This window comes from Rutilus rutilus (assembly GCF_951802725.1).
Source record: "Rutilus rutilus genome assembly, chromosome: 19".
NCBI lineage: Eukaryota > Metazoa > Chordata > Actinopteri > Cypriniformes > Leuciscidae > Rutilus > Rutilus rutilus.
The window spans coordinates 35,666,851-35,686,445 of NC_140232.1; the positions used below are offsets into that span (position 1 = coordinate 35,666,851).

At 44.5% G+C, this 19,595-nt stretch overlaps 1 protein-coding gene across 5 annotated transcripts in view; it reads right to left on the reverse strand.

The window, feature by feature from the left end:
• The window catches only part of dmxl1 (Dmx like 1), a 55,948-nt gene that overhangs the window by 19,506 nt on the left and 16,847 nt on the right, over positions 1–19,595 (reverse strand). For 4 of the 5 annotated variants that reach the window (XM_084389131.1, XM_084389133.1, XM_084389130.1 and 1 more), the window contains exons 10-28: positions 18,958–19,126; positions 18,075–18,251; positions 16,480–16,664; positions 15,659–16,313; positions 13,593–13,714; positions 12,440–12,529; positions 12,254–12,341; positions 9,533–9,652; positions 8,632–8,856; positions 6,877–8,475; positions 6,685–6,795; positions 5,997–6,166; positions 5,230–5,327; positions 4,986–5,151; positions 4,646–4,874; positions 3,297–3,841; positions 2,682–3,116; positions 2,058–2,246; positions 1,210–1,286 (exon numbers count right to left, since the gene is read on the reverse strand). In XM_084389131.1, coding sequence (XP_084245257.1) covers positions 1,210–1,286; positions 2,058–2,246; positions 2,682–3,116; positions 3,297–3,841; positions 4,646–4,874; positions 4,986–5,151; positions 5,230–5,327; positions 5,997–6,166; positions 6,685–6,795; positions 6,877–8,475; positions 8,632–8,856; positions 9,533–9,652; positions 12,254–12,341; positions 12,440–12,529; positions 13,593–13,714; positions 15,659–16,313; positions 16,480–16,664; positions 18,075–18,251; positions 18,958–19,126 — 5,450 coding nt within the window. The remainder of the gene's footprint in view (positions 1–1,209; positions 1,287–2,057; positions 2,247–2,681; positions 3,117–3,296; positions 3,842–4,645; positions 4,875–4,985; positions 5,152–5,229; positions 5,328–5,996; positions 6,167–6,684; positions 6,796–6,876; positions 8,476–8,631; positions 8,857–9,532; positions 9,653–12,253; positions 12,342–12,439; positions 12,530–13,592; positions 13,715–15,658; positions 16,314–16,479; positions 16,665–18,074; positions 18,252–18,957; positions 19,127–19,595) is intronic. The other variant, XM_084389132.1, reaches the window with a different exon arrangement.

A 19,595-nucleotide genomic window follows, 5' to 3' on the forward strand; every position in this document is an offset into this window, starting at 1 on the left:
ATTTTTATATGAAATATATATTTCCAAGATCACGTTTTACTCTAAAACTTTGAGGAAATCAAAGCCATAAATCTAAACAAGTTGTGTTCCAAATGTGAGGTTGATATCTCAGTAAATGAGCGTTCAGTGAGATGTAGTTCGGCTGCAGTTCCAAACGCTTCCACTAGAGGAAACTCGTCTCGTTCATTTCTAATGCGCTCGTTTCAGACCGTGAGGAGCTCAAGTGTGACTATTGTTTTTCGGGACCATTTAACCTATTCGAATCATGATCTTTTTTTTTGTTTACACAGCAAGTGCCAAAACCTTTACCCAAGTTTCCTACCAGTCCAATGAAGTAAAAAATTCTAAAAAAAACAAAACGTAAACATTTTCAGTCAAAAATGGCCGAAGAGCACCAGAGGGTTCCAGCACTGTCCAGCAGTTATTATATGCAAAAGAAGAAACTATAATAGGATAAACTTCTATATGAGTGGAAGACCATAGTGAAAAATACTTTTTTTAATATAATTTATCTCATTATTTTGAATTTGTCATAATTTAGACATTTTATGTCATAATAACGATTTACCAAAGCATGAGTTTTTTAATTATGTGGTGGAAATGGGCTTCTATACATTCTGATTAAACATTAAAAGGTCATTATTGAAAACTAAAACATGCAGGGATGAATTGTTCCCAATAAGACGTTTAATAAAGATGCATTTAGGGTGAACTTTCATTTCATTCCAAAATATAATAAACCTGCATCTTTTAGATGCATTTCCTGTAAAGCTGCTTTGAAACGATGTGTATTGTGAAAAGCTCTATACAAATAAATGTGAATTGAATTGAATCTCTTAAATCCCATTCGCTCTGCCGGGTCTCTATTCACTCCCTGTGTGGAGAAGAGGACTGAGAGAGAAAGCCATGTGGGTTTGAGACGACATGAAGACAGAAGCCCACCTACGCCTTTACTCCTCGCTGATAAACACAGATTTAATCTGCGGTGACGGAGGATAGATGTGCAGACGGACACACACAAAGGCCACATTCAAATGTCACATGTCGGGCCGGTGCGAGCGCACGTCACACGAGCGTCACATTCAGAGGTTATTCGCTCGTTATGAGACTGAACGATTACAAGACGAGCAAATGTTGCAAAGAGAAACATTCTGTAACAGGGAATCAGATCAGTGCAGAAGAAGCCAGAAGTAGGCCAGAAACACACACCTGTAGCTGTGTCCGTCGCAGAGACACTGATAGATGCAGGCCGACAGAGAAGCTGCCAGCGTGTGCATCACGAAGATCTGAACCAGAAGAAGACGAGTTAGAGGATCATCACAGTAACAACACGTCACTCACTGCAGAAGTCATGCTCTTCCTCTGTCGTTTTACAGCACAAATAATCTGGTTTTGCCTTTGAGTTAAGATTATATTTCTGACTCCATTGGCAGATATTTGTTCTTGTTTTAAAGGTGCAGTGTGTAATATTCAGGAGGATCAGAAATGCAGTATCACATAACTGTGTTCTCAGTGGTGTATAAAGATCTTACATAATGAACCGTTGTGTGTTTATTAGCTTAGAATAAGGCATTTCTCTCTACACACACCGCGGGTCCGCTTACATCCACATGTTTCTACGGTGGCCCTTAACGGACAAACGCGTTTCGTCACTATGTTGTTCTTCGTGTAAAGAAGCTTCAGCTAAAGTCAGCGAATAAAACACTGACACAATGATGAACAAGTCACAATAACATTCGCAATAACAGCGTTTTACTGAATAATTAAGGAAACCTAATTTCTTACTTTATCTTTGTAAAGAAACCTCTTTGTTTAACTGGCTACACGACATCACTTCCTGTCGGACACCGTAACTTCTGTTGGGTGCAGTTCACAACCTCACCACTAGATGCCGCTAAACATTACACACTGCACCTTTAAGCACAAACACTTAATTTTGATTAACTTTTCAGACTTAATATCTTCAGTCATTTTTCTTCTGCATTAAATGTCTCTTGATTTAAGAGTGTTCAGATATTTGTGCTGGAGAACGAGACAGAAACTGATCTGCGCTTTACCTCGTTGTTGACGACGTCCGGATGCGGAGGCGCGTCGAGAGCGTTGATGGTGTGCAGGAGGTCATGGGTCAGATTGGTGAGGTGCACTATGGGATTGGCCACCACGGTTTTGGAGTTGGCGGTCCACGCAAGAAGAAGAGGAACAGAGACGTTCTGCGGAGCGGGAACAGAGATCTGCAGACCATCGTCCTGATGAGACAAACAGACAGAACACACGGATACGTTTTGGTTTTAGTTTTCATGCAGTTCCAGCCAAGGTCAGCACACGTTTAACCCCCTGGGGTCGGAGGTCTCTTTTGTTATACAGGCACGTTTTATACATCATTCAAAACTGTTAAATGTCTACTTTTATTTGTGTACACTCGTAATAAAAAACAATGTTCTGCTTTTCGCAAAATAAAGAAAATTAACATGATTTTATGATGGATAGATGCACTTTTAGGGACTTTAAAACAGAAACAGCCATTCACTGCCGTTATAAAGCTTGGAAGAGCCAGGACATTTTAATATAACTCAGATTGTATTCGTCAGAAGAGTGTCATATACACCTAGGATGAGTTGAGGGAGAGTAAATCATGGGCTAAATTTCATTTTTGGGTGAACTATCCCTGTAAACCCTGTTACCTGCTGGGACTCCTGCAGGAGCAGAATGAGCTCCATCCTGGCAGAGGCCAGTCCTCCTCCGTGAGAGCCGTGGAGGCTGCAGTAACTGAGGAAGATGCGGAGCAAGGGCTGGTTCCTCTTCAGCCAGAGCCTCCGGCGGCGCTGGTCCTCCCGACCCGGATCCTCCCGCCGGCTCGGGTCCGAGGAGATGCCCTCGGGCAGGGTCTGGAGGAACGGGTTGTACCCGCAGACGCTCTGCAGGGCCGACACCTCGCGCTCCAGCCAGTGGCACAGCTGATGCCTCAGCTTCCCTCCGTCCAGCTCGTAGCCCGTGGAGAGAGTCCGTAACTCCGAGCTCAGGATCTTCAGGCAGGAGCTGAACTTCAGCCGGGCCGCGAGGATGTCCTCGGTTAGGGCGGGAGAATCTCCACGGTCCGTCGGGGTGGAGGCCGAGACCTGCACGAGTACCACGAAAATCAGAACTGCCGATTATTCCCTTGAAATTGTAATTACGTTTATGATCAAAATCATAATTGTTGATTATTCCCTTGTAATTATGATTATTGATTACAATTATCACAAGTGCTGGGCAACGATTAATCCCATTTATATACTCGAGTAATTGTGCGGGCCTACCGGAGCGTCTCCGCTGGTCTCTGGGTGAATGGTCTTCATCGCCAGTCCTGATTCTTCCACGTCCGACTCGTCGGAGTCCCACTTCATCTCGAGAGGCTCGTCCTGCAGAGCGAGGGACGGCTGGCTCCAGTCGAAGCTCAGAACCGAGTCCGAATGACTGTCCTCTCTGGGAGACGAGAGCGAGGACACCGACTGGAAGCCGTTGAGAACCGGCTGAGACCAGTCCTGCTTCTCTGGGCCTTCAGAGGCGCTCCACGACACGGGCCGGATCTCTCGCGCCTTCGAGCGTTTAACAACTTTCGGCATTTTGGAGAGCACCTCTAGCGCCAGCATGGGGCAGCCGGCCTGCAGGTGTGTGTGCGCCGCGCTGAAGAAGAGCCTCCTCTCGGTGAGGCTGATGGAGTCGACCTCACGCCCTTCCACCGGCAGACACACTCCGGGTTTCTCCGAGGAGCCGAAGTGACGGCGCAGAAGCAGCGGGTGCGAGCGCAGGAACGTGTAGAAGTTAAACACGGCAGGATCACAGGGAGACGAGCCGGCGGCTCCTGAAAGAGATCGACTGGTGTCAATAACATTCAATGTCAACGTTTCCTCCACAAGAGGAGGAAAGACCTCTTTTCATTAGTGTTCATCGTTGCACTAGTTTCATTTATGATTTTGTCTGCGGACTGCAAAACATTTTCTAAACAAGTCTCGTTTTTCAGTAAAATATCACATGCTTAAATCAAGATACATTTACTAGAGATGCAAAATGACTTAAAGGTGACATACTATGCCCCTTCATTTATTATAGCTTGTCAAATTTGCCCCTTTTCTGGCTTCTTCTGCACTGATCTGATTCCCTGTTACAGAATGTTTCTCTTTGCAACATTTGCTCGTCTTGTAATCGTTCAGTCTCATAACGAGCGAATAACCTCTAAATGTGAGGCTCGCGTGACGTGCGCTCGCACCGGCCCGACATGTGACATTTGTAGAGGAAGCAGATTCTGGTCAAATGAATCTGGCCTTTGTGTGTGTCCGTCTGCACATCTATCCTCCGTCACCGCAGATTAAATCTGTGTTTATCAGCGAGGACTAAAGGCGTAGGTGGGCTTCTGTCTTCAGTTACTCATTGATGATCCTGATTATTGCACTTAAACACGGAAAAAGTCAGATTTTCATGGTATGTCCCCTTTAAGAAAATATGTTTTTTGCAGTGTAACGAGCTTTAGCAATCAAATCAGGCCAGTTTGTTTTCACACAAAAAACTTAAATCCACATGAATCGAACCCCGGCCTGTGCCTTGGAGTCTAAGTTTGGAAAACTGTCAAGCGGTCTCAGGCCCCTCAGTGTTTGATTGAGTCTCTCACCTTCATTGGGCTGCTCCAGCAGAGTGTCCAGTGCCCTGCTGTAGTCGTCTAATACCCAGAATGCCATGCTGCGCAAGAACGGGTCCTGGTGCGCCGCCATCTGCTGGTCATAACCCAACACGTGCCTCTGCAGGATCCGTTTGTAGGTGCAGGACATCTCGAACTCAGACTCGTACAGTCGACAGATGACCAGAGCCAGCTGAAGGTCCTGCATCTTCTCTATACAAACCTGATCATGTGTGGAAAACCAACAGATCTTATGAGAACGTCACAGTATCACGATTATGAAAGTGCGCTCAGAGGCAGACAGTTTACGTGAGAGAGATGATCTACTGCAAACCTCAACGGCATCTTTCAGGGATCCAGCCAGCAGAAAGAAAGCCGCAGAATGTTGGAAGCGCTGTTTTCCGAGCAGAGAGAAGGCGTTCTTCAGGGCCGCTTTCCTCCAGCGATCTTCACTGAAGTTATTGCTGAAGAACGTGGTCATCTTTGAGTTCTGGTGAGACCTTCAACACAAAGAAGCTCTCAGTTGAACTGAAGCCTTGATGACGGGGGAATGACACTTCAACATGTGTGTAAGTTACCTGTACAGTCCCCAAACCACAGCTTTCTTCTTCATGGCCAGATAAAACAAGGCTGCGTCTAACGGGTCGTTGTTTCTCTGATAAGCAGCTTTTGCAACCTGGTAGGGGAGAGAGGATCACACATCATTAAACATGTTTGGGTTTCAGAAGCACAAGTGAAGCTGTAAAAGTATAATCAGCAGTCAAACAAACACTCGATGCGCTCACCCCCTTTCTGATTTGTCTGATGTTTTCAAATGACATTGACGTCTTGCATGACAAAAGTCTAGTAAAGTTTAGTTTGGTGATCTCAATGAAACTCAAGGTTCTGAAAAACGATCTGAGACGTCAGATATAGTGGCTTAAGACGTGCATCTGATGCACATGCACACAGAAAAACAATTAAATAAGCAGATTGGACAATCTGTGTAGGAGAGGTGATGAATTTAGGGACATTAGATGCTTGAGTTTAGATCATGCTATCCCAGTTATTAGCTTAAAGTTTGATAAAACAACCCCTAAGTTTGCCATCAGGAATTTTCCAACCCTCAATAACTCTTTACACTGCAAAAAATCTCTGCAGTCCAAATATCTAAACATTCTTAAATCAAGATACATTTACTGGAAAAAATAAATAATCTCACAGCCAGAACGCATGCATCTCCAACACATTAAAACAGAATGCAAACATGAACGCTTTATTTACTCAAGTTTCCCACATGTACCAATTCTGGCAAATTCTACTCATTACTTAATATGCATAGAAAATGGAATCAATTTCAACAGACCTTCTCAATGCATCTGCGAAGTTTATTGGTGCTGCGCAGCCACCAGCCCACGCCCATGGCCCTCAGCTCCGGCCAGGTGGGATCTGCTTTCTGCAGCGCCGGGAGCATGTTGAGCAGCTCCTCTTCAGCCTCAGAGTGGAACGCCCAGGCGTAGTGGCAGGTGGACAATCCTACAGACCAGATGCAGTTACTGAGTTACTGAGCTCAAAGGCCTTTCAGACCACACAACATATCACAGCTGTGGAAGACCGACTGAGATTTGCATTTAGATTCATGCATTTAGCAGAGGCTTTTATCTGAAGATTTTTACCTTGTGCATTCAAGGTATACATTTTATCAGTTCATGCAGCCATTGGCAATCAAACCCATGACCTTGGTGTTGCTCCTCCCACAATACTCCCCCAACATACTCGGCTGACATACTCCTCCCCCGACATCCTCCTCCCACAATACTCCCCCGACATACTCGGCTGATATACTCCTCCCACAATACTTGCCCAACATACAATACTTGCCCAACATACTCCTCCCACAATACTTGCCCAATATACTCCTCCCACAATACTTGCCCGACATACTCCTCCCACAATACTCTCCCACAATACTCCCCTACATACTCCCGACATACTCACGCGACATACTCCAGGTCAACGATGAAGAACCACCATCGAAACCCTTGTAAGCATACCTTGACAGGAAAGCTGAGCTCGATGAGCCGGGGGCAGAGACGTCAGGAGGAAGGTGTGCAGGCGAACGGCCAGCAGGAACTTCAGTCCGCATTCATCCAGTGTCTCTCCACCTGAAAAAATTACATCAAATTTATCACATCTAACACATCTATACAAATGAACAACTGCAATCATCAATAAAACATAATGACCTTTGCCTTTTCCTTGACTTTCTCCAATGTCGGTGCTGGTGGAGGCGATGGTGTCTGCCAAGGCCATCAGAGACATCTGCTCCATCCGGGTCAGGCCCGGCAGACTGGAGTGAAGCAGATGTCCGGACAGCACCTGTGCGTGCTCGGAGCCGAAAAACGTGGGGCTGTACTTCGACAGATCAATTACTTTAGCATTAGCATCTTCCTCATCTGCATCAAATGGGTCCATGTCATCCGTACTGACGCCGGAGCTTGAGAAGAGCTCATCGTAAGTGACACTTTGGCTGGATGTACTGGCGCCGTGAGCGCTCACACTGTCCGTTCTTTCTTTGGCACTGGGGGCCGTTTCATCATCGGCGGCTAACAGCGCATACAACGGCAGGGGCGGGATAGAGTCGATCTCGGTGTAGTCCGAGCTCTCCCCCTTGCTGAACATCTTTGGGTCTCTGGTGGTGCTTCCGCTAGCGCTAATCGTGAGTGAGCGCAGACGGCGCTCCTGGTTGACAGTGGTGTCCTTCAGAGACACGATCTCTCCGGCGATGCACTTTACAAGATGGGAAAGGATGGCTTTGGCCCGTCGCATCTTTCCAAGGTCCATGAGCTCCAACAGCTGCACCGGATGATACTGGGGCAAAGTGGGAAAAAGGTGGTGTGCGGCCTCGAACAACCCAGAATCCTCCATCTCAGCTGGGAGGTCGTACACGGTTCTCTTTCCACTGAGTTTCTGAGCCAAACTGGTCATGGACCTGGAGAGAGCCTTTTTAGAAGGATTCGGACTAAGTCCCTCCTGTTTCAGAGACGTCACGCTGCCGGTACCGATGCTGTTCTCTCCGTTGGTGAGCGCCGGCTGCCATTGGGAATAGACGTGCATCTCACAGTCCATCCCAACTACTAAGATCCCATCTCGCACCCAAGACAGAGAGACAGGAATGGGTAGCGAACCCTCAACAGATGACACTAGATCCACCACTCTGAGAAGAACCAGACGAGAACAGTGGTGCTCCCTGCTGCTATCGGACAGTCCCAAATCTGGAGGTTTTCCCGAAAGCAACCCGTACATGTAAAGCTTGGATCCCAGACCAACGGTTAATATATGAGAACCGTCTTCTCTGGAAACCCAGTCTAAGTGGACCTGCCTCTTGCCACCGACAACTAAGCAATCATTATTTAACAAGCCATCCCTCAGTACCATCAGGCTTTTATCGCAGTCATTACTACTTGGGCTGTACGATCCGCTGACTTTCAGGATCTGTTCCAGCATCCACTGGGAGCCGCCGGTGGAGTCGCACTGGAATATGCTCACGTTCATGAGTGGCTCGCCAGAACCGGATCCGTTGTTCTGGTGCGCTACGGCGACTCTGCTGGTGTGGCAGCAACTTAGACCCATTATCTGACCGCTCACGCTCAGAGCGCTAGTGCTAGCCACGCCGTCCTCCACTAACAAAGGCCACTCCTCCCAGATGTACGCCGGTTCTCCAGAGCTATCAGGGTCAGAGACGGCACTACACCTCCAGAACCGGACCGATCCGTCAGAGCAAGACGTGGCCAGCAGATACGGAGCCCGTCCAGCCGGCTGCAGAGATGAAGAGCTCAAATGTCCTGCAAGGCAAATGTTTTTCAGATAATCTGTCAGAATATAAACATAGAAGCTGTGTTGACTGTTTGTTCTGTCAAGTTATACGAAAAGAAAGGAAATAAAGAAAATAAACATTAGCCCCAACACGGATCACATGCACACAGATGTTCTGCCTTCACCTGCAGCAGGAGTCACTCGTATGACCTCCACACCCGGGGGCACGTCGAGCTCCTGGCTGAACACTTTGGTGCTGGTCAGCGCGAGGCGACAGGCGCTCTGGAGGTTGGATGTGCTGAGTTTCGATCTCTGGACATGCGGTGAGCCGACCGTCTTAAAGTTAAACTGTGAGGAGTCTGTGGGTGATGGAGACGCAGTCTCTCTTTCTGCAGGAGTTTGAGTTTGCTCTGAAAGAACCGAAACAAATCTGTTTAATCGACTAAATGGGTCAAATATAATGATTGTGAGCATAACCTTTCATCGAAATGTCTTTCCCTTATAGCTGACATAATGTTAAACTAGTGATCATGCTGTTATATAGGCTTTATTTCATCAAACAAGTCAAATCAGCTTCATTTATACAGCGCTTTTAACAATATAGACCGTTTCACAGCAGTGATAACAGGAGATTACAGTAACAGAGATTGTTTAGGCTTTACAGCAGATCTAGAATAAAGTTATTGTCCAGATAAAGTTAGTTTTTGATTGATTCACTTCCGTTGTAAAGATCATTAGTTATTAACTTAGCGGCCGCTAACACACACCGTTCTCACAGGAAACAGAAACTTTTAATGTGTTCTGGACGTTCATTCACACACAACAGTGTTTGGAGCTCGAGAACACACACTTTGAAACAGGATCCAAGGGGCAAGTTTTGAACATTTTAGAAAAGCGTTATCATCTCCGTGTAAACTTCAAAAACGTGAATCTGTGAAACGCTGACGGCGCACACGCGTATCACGTGTTTAGTCTATAGGTATGTGCGTAGCTAATGAGAATGACTTGACTATTGAGAATCAAGATCACTAGGAAGCATGTCACATTATATTCTAAACCCTTATCTTAATGAAATCCATTACGAACCCATAATGACGGGAACGGCGTCTAACTGTAGATGCCACATGTGCAGGAGTGATCTGGCGTTCTCCGCGATCTCCACCACCACCAGGAAGAAGCGAGCGGAGAACAGCGTCCGGCTGGGAACTGAGACGAACACAAGCGTTTACCACACAGAAACACAACCAACACTGGCTTACGTTTACATGCACAACTTCTGTTTCAGTCGGACGGACTTCATTCCTATTGATGAATTTGAACGTAGTGTTTACATGAACGCTAAACATGTGATCGGGTTGATGTGTGTGTTTATATGTCATTACGTTATTTCTACGTCATTACGCTATTTCTACGTCATTACTACGTCCTTCGGATGAGACGTTAAACCGAGGTCCTGACTCTCTGTGGTCATTAAAAATCCCATGGCATTTCTCGTAAAGAGTAGGGGTGTAACCCCGGTGTCATGGCCACACACCATTGGCCCTTACCAATCATGGCCTCCTAATAATCCCCTTACATTGAATTGGCTCTATCACTCTCTCTCCTCTCTCCACCTATATCCGGTGTGTGGTGAGCGCACTGGCGCCGTTGTACTGTGGCTGCCGTCGCATCATCCAAGTGGATGCTGCACACTGGTGGTGGTTGAGGAGAGATCCCCTGACATGATTGTAAAGCGCTTTGGGTGTACAGTAGTACATATGAAAGCGCTATATAAATGCCCGATTCTATTCTATTCTTCTATTACGTTATTTCTACGTCATTACGCCATTTCTACGTCAATACGCTATTTCTACGTCATTACGCCATTTCTACGTCAATACGCTATTTCTACGTCAATACGCTATTTCTACGTCAATACGCTATTTCTACGTCAATACGCTATTTCTACGTCATTACGCTATTTCTACGTCAATACGCTATTTCTACGTCATTACGCTATTTCTACGTCATTACGCTATTTCTACGTCATTACGCTATTTCTACGTCAATACGCTATTTCTACGTCAATACACTATTTCTACGTCATTACGCTATTTCTACGTCATTACGCAATTTCTACATCATTACGCTATTTCTACGTCAATACGCTATTTCTACGCCATTACACCATTTCTACGTCAATACGCCATTTCTATGTCATTACGCCATTTCTACGTCAATATGCTATTTCTACGTCAATACGCTATTTCTACGCCATTACGCTATTTCTACGTCAATACGCTATTTCTATGTCATTACGCTATTTCTACGTCATTACGCCATTTCTACGTCAATACGCTATTTCTACGTCATTGCGCTATTTCTGCATCATTACGCTATTTCTATGTCATTACGCTATTTCTACGTCATTACGCCATTTCTACGTCAATACGCTATTTCTACGTCATTGCGCTATTTCTGCATCATTACGCTATTTCTACGTCAATACGCTATTTCTACGCCATTACGCTATTTCTACGTCAATACGCTATTTCTATGTCATTACGCTATTTCTACGTCATTACGCCATTTCTACGTCAATATGCTATTTCTACGTCAATACGCTATTTCTACGTCAATACGCTATTTCTATGTCATTACGCCATTTCTACGTCAATATGCTATTTCTACGTCAATACGCTATTTCTACGCCATTACGCCATTTCTACGTCAATACGCTATTTCTATGTCATTACGCTATTTCTGTCATTACGCCATTTCCACGTCAATACGCTATTTCCACGTCATTACGCTATTTCTAAGTCAATACGCTATTTCTATGTCATTACGCTATTTCTGTCATTACGCCATTTCCACGTCAATACGCTATTTCCACGTCATTACGCTATTTCTGTCATTACGCCATTTCTATGTCATTACGCTATTTCTACGTCATTACGCCATTTCTACGTCAATATGCTATTTCTACGCCAATACGCTATTTCTACGTCAATACGCTATTTCTATGTCATTACGCCATTTCTACGTCAATATGCTATTTCTACGTCAATACGCTATTTCTACGCCATTACGCCATTTCTACGTCAATACGCTATTTCTATGTCATTACGCTATTTCTGTCATTACGCCATTTCCACGTCAATACGCTATTTCCACGTCATTACGCTATTTCTACGTCAATACGCTATTTCTATGTCATTACGCTATTTCTGTCATTACGCCATTTCCACGTCAATACGCTATTTCTATGTCATTACGCTATTTCTGTCATTACGCCATTTCCACGTCAATACGCTATTTCCACGTCATTACGCTATTTCCACGTCAATACGCTATTTCCACGTCATTACGCTATTTCTACGTCAATACGCTATTTCTACGTCAATACGCTATTTCCACGTCAATACGCTATTTCTACGTCAATATGCTATTTCTACGTCAATACGCTATTTCCACGTCAATACGCTATTTCTACGTCAATACGCTATTTCCACGTCAATATGCTATTTCTACGTCAATACGCTATTTCCACGTCATTACGCTATTTCTACGTCATCGCACATGCGCAGTCCTTTCAGTTTCGGTTTTCAATCAGATCAAGTGTTCACATGTTCTCTCTATTGGATTAGAAAAGGAATAAACCCCTTTCGATCGGACTGAAGTCTCATTGGGATCGAGCTCAATCGGATCGATTAAGGTGTTTTACATGAAGCTTTCAGTGCGATTGAGCGTCAGTCCCATCACTAACGGGTTATTTGGTTGCATGTAAGCGCAGCCAGTGAGCTACCAGAGAGAATGATCTCCTACCAGAATCCTGCAGGCTATCGTCCATTTTCTCATTTCCCAAGATCAGGTCCTCCTCAAACACGTGCAGCAGCTGCGTCTGTTTCCCCTGCTGAACAAGCAGTGAGAGAGATGGTGAGCGCAGAGCATTGTGGGAAACGACATGACAATCTTGTGTTAGTTACAGTCAGTAGAGGATCTTATACGTACAAAGTCAGTGATGGCGTCGAGCTCGATGATGCAGCCTGGTCTGGCCGTCGACTGCTGGCTGATGATGTTAAACACCTCGCTGACGTATTTCTGGAGGAACAAGACATGAGACATGCAGGACTATATGCCAATCTTTGTTATCAAGAGGCGCGCGAGACATGATGATGACGTCACTGACGCGGGTTGTTTTTGTAGCTTATCCCGTACAGTGGTGCGTTGTTAATGTGGAAAATGTGTGTGTGTGTGTGTGTGTGTGTGTGTGTGTGTGTGTGTGAGTGAGTGTGTGTGTGTGTGTGTGTGTGTCTGTGAGAGTGATTGAGAGTGCGTGTATGTGTGTGTGTGTGTGTGTGTGTGTGTGTGTGTGTATGTATGAGAGTGATTGAGAGTGCGTGTGTGTGAGAGTGTGTGTGTGTAAGAGTGATTGAGAGTGCATGTGTGTGAGAGAGTGTGTGTGTGTGTGTGTGTGTGTGTGTGTGTGTGTGTGAGAGTGATTGAGAGTGCGTGTGTGTGTGTGTGTGTGTGTGTGTGTGAGAGTGCGTGTGTGTGTGAGAGTGATTGAGAGTGCGTGTGTGTGAGAGAGTGTGTGTGTGTGTGTGTGAGAGTGATTGAGAGTGCGTGTGTGTGAGAGAGTGTGTGTGTGTGTGTGTGAGAGTGATTGAGAGTGCGTGTGTGTGAGAGAGTGATTGAGAGTGCGTGTGAGAGAGAGTGTGTGTGTGTGTGTGTGTGTGTGTGTGTGTGTGTGTGTGTGTGTGTGTGTGTGTGTGTTGATGATCAACATGTAGATGTAGAGAGTAGAAGTGAGTGTTTCTGAATGCCAGTTTGCTGTTGTGTGTTCATGTAGTTCATTACGCTTCTGTTGAAGTGTGTGTTCTCAGGTCACGAACACAGGTTTATGCACTACTGTAACCTTATTTTCCTTGCATGCACTTTAAGGGAATTATATTTTATTTAAGAACAATCGTTTTAAAAGTTAACGCACTTTAAAAAGTGAACGTCATTTCATTTCAATATAAGAAGCAACGCTTGATTTGGTTTATATTTGCTTCTTGCGCTCGCTTGCGCCCTCTTGTGGACACAGGAGACACTACAGTGCTCTCTTCCTCTAACACTGCCCAGTTTTACACATGGATGTAAAAGCCGGGCTCATTCTTACGGAGATGTCGGGGTTCGAGAGTTCACTCAGCAGCTTCTTGGCCTCTATGATGGCCTGATACAGTCTCAGCGAGTGTCCGTCACTGGCAATGAAGCAGGCGCTGGGTGAGTTTCCATACACACCTATGGGGAAGAAATTAAATATGAATAGACCAACATCCAACATCCAATCAGAGCAAAGGTGCATCAATTAAAGTTTTAGAGATGCACAGTAAACATTCATAAGCTGAATACACAGTTATGAATATTCTATGCAGCTGAGACTGATGGCACAGCAGAGATGAGTTTCCAGCTCGCTTATTAGAGGATAGAACCTACAAAAATATCCCAAATAATCCGCACACAGAGTGCTTTTCCCTGTTTCATACTCTTGCTCTCTTTTTTTTTTTACTTGAAACTGTCAGGCTGAACTAATCAGAATTCTAGAAGAAGCTGCAAAGGTTTCCGCAGTGAATTTTGCTTTTATTAGGGGTGGGAATCTTTTAAAATCCTCCGATTCGATTCAAAACGATTCTTGGGGTCACAATTCGATTCAAAATTTATTCTCGATATCATATATCGATATCAAATTGGAATTGAAATTGAATTCAAAATAGAGAATCGAACAGCAGCTGTTAGTCCCAATCGAGCGGGAGTTATATACCTCATATATAGTTATAAGCACCTCATAACTGCGTTAATTTAATCTAGCCTGTTTATCAGCGTTCATATTCGCCGCTCACGCACGTCTTTTACGCACGCACCCTTACAAGTGAGCATCAAGTCGACAGACATATCTATACAAGGAAGTGATTATCATCTGGATCTGGGTTGCACTTTTATGATGGACAGATGCACTTTTATGATGGACAGATGCACTTTTATGATGGACAGATGCACTTTTATGATGGATAGATGCACTTTTATGATGGACAGATGCACTTTTATGATGGATAGATGCACTTTTATGATGGATATGATGCACTTTTATGATGGACAGATGCACTTTTATGATGGACAGATGCACTTTTATGATGATATGATGCACTTTTATGATGATAGATGCACTTTTATGATGGATAGATGCACTTTTATGATGGACAGATGCACTTTTATGATGATATGATGCACTTTTATGATGATAGATGCACTTTTATGATGGACAGATGCACTTTTATGATGATATGATGCACTTTTATGATGGATATGATGCACTTTTATGATGGACAGATGCACTTTTATGATGGACAGATGCACTTTTATGATGGACAGATGCACTTTTATGATGGATAGATGCACTTTTATGATGGATATGATGCACTTTTATGATGGACAGATGCACTTTTATGATGGACAGATGCACTTTTATGATGATATGATGCACTTTTATGATGATAGATGCACTTTTATGATGGACAGATGCACTTTTATGATGGACAGATGCACTTTTATGATGATATGATGCACTTTTATGATGATAGATGCACTTTTATGATGGACAGATGCACTTTTATGATGATATGATGCACTTTTATGATGATAGATGCACTTTTATGATGGATATGATGCACTTTTATGATGGACAGATGCACTTTTATGATGGACAGATGCACTTTTATGATGGACAGATGCACTTTTATGATGGATAGATGCACTTTTATGATGGATATGATGCACTTTTATGATGGATAGATGCACTTTTATGATGGATAGATGCACTTTTATGATGGACAGATGCACTTTTATGATGATATGATGCACTTTTATGATGATAGATGCACTTTTATGATGATAGATGCACTTTTATGATGGACAGATGCACTTTATGATGGACAGATGCACTTTTATGATGGATAGATGCACTTTTATGATGGACAGATGCACTTTTATGATGGACAGATGCACTTTTATGATGGATAGATGCACTTTTATCATGCATCTATCCATCTATCCGTGTGTTCGTCTGAAAGAAGAATGTCATATACACCTAGGATGGCTTGAGGGTGAGTAAACCATGGGCTAATTAAAATTTTCATTTGTGAATCGATCCCACCCCACCCCTAGCTTAACCAATGAAAGCGTGCTCACCGAGGCAGTTGCTGGGGATGAGCGCGGGCAGCCAGGCCACGTTAGCGAAGGCCGACGCGTGCAGCGAGTTTATCCTTGCTAGCTCCGACACGCCTCCCGAGAACGACAGCGGTCCCACCGGATCCACGCGCCACAGGATCAGCTCGCTGTAGACGGCGTTAGGGTCCTGGGAGACGCCTCCGGATGACACTCGGCTCCTGCGGGACGGGTCCGGCGGGCGGGTCAGATCAGCGTCGGGTGTCCTCAGGGCGTTGTGGTGAGACGTGGTTAGCAGTAGCGGCAGCAGCGAGTGGCAGGCCAGATCGTTCAGGTGGAAGCGATGGCCACAGTATCGGGACTGATGGGACACGCTGAGCACCGTGGAGAAGCCCGAGTCCTCGGCGAAGCTGACGGCCCACTGGTTGAGGGATCCGTCGGCGTGTTTGGAGATCATCAGGACGCTGGGGGTGAAGATGCTGAGGCGCAGGCTGTTGGACGACGGTTTGCTCTGACTGATTAGCGCCGAGGACGAGTGTGTGAGACCCGCGGGCCGCTGACGCCCGTGCTGGATCGCCAGGTCCACGTTCTTGTTGCAGGCGTACATGACCACGCTGCGGCTGAGCGAGTTGGCGTCACCGGTGGGGAAGGCCACGGGAATTCTGGACACGAAGGACACCTGAAACAGACAATGAACTCAGTGAGTCAAGTCAAGCCACCTTTATTTATAAGGCGCTTTATACAAGATGGTTTCAAAGCAGCTTTACAGTGATAGCAGGAAATGATTCGGTGATGCAAACCAAACTAACAGGATCTTACACGCCGTGAGGAAGCTGTGGTTGTACCTGTGCCTGTCGGAACATGCCCGGCTGGTACTCGTCCAGCCAGTCGACGTGCCACACCAGCAGCGAGCCGTCCATCGGGTGAATGCTGAACAGCATATCGGCTCCTCGGGTCCAGTCTCCCAGCAGAACATCCACCTGATGATCCACAGCGACACCGTACGCGCTGCGGCCCTCCTCATCCACATCTGCTCACAACAGAGAGAGCCTTCACACACTGCAAACAATGCTTAGCATTTCTGTCTTGTTTACAGTCCAAATATCTAAAAAAATTCTAAAAGGTTCAGTGTGTACATTTCAGCGCATCTAGTGGTGAGGTTGTGAACTGCACCCAACAGAAGTTACGGTGGCCGACAGGAAGTGATGTCGTCGTCTGAGACAGCAGAGAGTAGCCAGTTAAACAATGAGGTTTCTTTACAAAGATGAAGTAAGAAATGATGTTTACTTAATTATTCAGTAAAACGATGTTATTGCGAATGTTATTGTGACTTGCTCATCATTGTGTCAGTGTTTTATTCGCTGACTTTAGCTGAAGCTTCTTTACACGAAGAACAACATAGTGACGAAACACGTTTGTCCGTTCAGGGCCACCGTAGAAACATGTGGATGTAAGCGGACCCGCGGTGTGTGTAGAGAGAAACGCCTCATTCTAAGCTAATAAACACACAACGGTTCATTATGTAAGATCTTTATACACCACTGAGAACACAGTTATGTGTCTGATACTGCATTTCTGACCACAGATCCTCCTGAATATTACACACTGCACCTTTAAATCAAGATGCATTTACTAGATGAGTAAAATGCCATAAAATATTACGTCTTGTTTTCTGAGGAAATCAATCAATCTGCGAATGGGGTCAGAAAAATAGTCTTGTTTCTGTTAGAATTAACATTATTTTTCTGACCCCATTAGCAGATCATTTTGATTGATTTCCTCAGAAATTTTACTCATCTAGTAAATGCATCTTGATTTAAGAATTTGTAGATATTTGGACTGGAAACAAGACAAAAATACTAAGTAAGAAAAGCATTTTTGATGCATGCGAATCCTCACAGGCTTATTAGTGTACAAATGTCGCACAACAACAGCTTTTTACCCCACGCAATATCCGTTTATGAACATCTAGAGCTCTAGTGTGACCTAAATCTCAGTTCCCAGTACGAGTCATTTCATAACACACATCACACAGAACGCCTTTTTTAGAGCCAATGCGCTACATTTCCATTGTGTACCGATGTAAACACCAGGGGTGAAACAGTGGATCCGTGATGCGTACGGACCGGACCCCACGGCTCGGCACGCATGTGATTCGTGGATTAACTGCTGAATTTAACCATTATAGAGTGTAAGTTTATCATTTGGACATTTGGACTTTAAATGTTAAATCTCTCACCCACGCCGAGAGAGAAAATGATCCGATCCGTGGCTCAAAATTCGTAAATGATTCGAACCGTGAGTTTTGTGATCCGTTACACCACTAGTAAACGCACTGGACGGATGGCATGACCCTGTTCTCCCTCATCTTTCCCAGTGTTTTGCCACTCTCACATGTTAATATGGTGAATCAGTCTCTAATGCACTGATGTGACAGTACCGTGAGCCTCTGCGGGTCCGTTCTGCTCGTCTCGGCTCCTGAGCTGCTGCAGAAACACCTCCATGCTCAGCGTCAGGTGCAGCTCTTTGTTGTTGAGCCAGTGGACGGTGAACGAGCCGCCCGGTTCCTCCTCATCCGAGCCGTTCATGGAGGAGATGGAGGGCAGCAGAGGGATGTCTGCACACACACACACACACACACACACACACACAGGCCTGTGGGTCTCGCAGGTGTTTTGACAACAGGTTTGGAAGAGTTACAGTGAGAGAGGAGAGTCGAGAGCGACAGCAGAAAAGTTTGGGATCAGTACGATTTTTTATGTTTTTAAAAGAGTCTCTTCTGCTCACCAAGGCTGCGTTTTATTTTTATTTTTAAACAAAAAACAGTAATATTGTTAAATATTATTACAATTTAAAATAACAGTTTTCTATTTTAATATATTTTAAAATGTAATTTATTCCTGTGATCAAAGCTGAATGTTCAGCATCATTACTCCAGTCTTCAGTGTCACATGATCCTTCACATATCACTCTCATATGATGATTTGATGCTCAAGAAACATTTAGGATTATTATCAGTGTTACATAGAAAACAGCTGATTTACATTATAATAATATTTCACAATATTACTGTTTTTTGTGTATTTTCAATCAAATAAACGCAGCCTTGGTGAGCAGAAGAGACTCTTTTAAAAACATTAAAAATCTGACCGATCCAAAACTTTTGACTGGGAGTGTATAGCTTTTCATCAACTCATGCTTAGTAAACCATTTACTATTACATATACCTGATGGTTCAGGCCAAGTGAGTGTGAGTTCACCATCATCTCTGTACAGTCTCCAGTCATGTGAGTTTCAGAAAGCATCACTAAAGGTCACGTTACCTGTGGCGGGGTTAATGCTGGCAGCGATGTGGAAGTGGCACAGGGCGTTGGCGTGCGTGATGTTGGCGCGGTGTGAGTAGTGTTTGTTCTGCTGCTGTGGAAGAGGGCCGGTGTACGAGAGCTGAGATAAGCTCCTCACCTCCTCTCTCCACGAGCGCTTCAGCTTCAGCTGTGAACAGAGGAGCCGCAGATCATCAGTGAACTCTAGCGCTGCATGTGATTAACATGTGCTGTCGTCTGTCATTAATGTTAATAAAACAACTAAATACAGCTTTAACAAAGATGAAACTATGTTTCATTTCTACAGTGAACAAATAGTGTTATTTTACATTTAGGCTTAATTATTCATTTCTGTATCTGAACACTACTGTTAGACTTTAACTTTGTTATTTAGTGTTCATCTCGGCTTGTGTATTTGTTCTTATTTTATCACTGACTGTTCACTTGTTTTTAATAATGTTTGAACTTTATCAGTTAGGCTAGTAGGTTTTGCTGTGATATCGAAGAACTTCAAGTGAGCTTTAAGTGATAAATGAACAGCAAAGTCACTGATCCAAAAAAATTATCCGATCCGTGGCTCAAAACCCGTAAATAATCCGAACCGTGAGTTGTCCGCTGCACCACTAGTAAACACACAG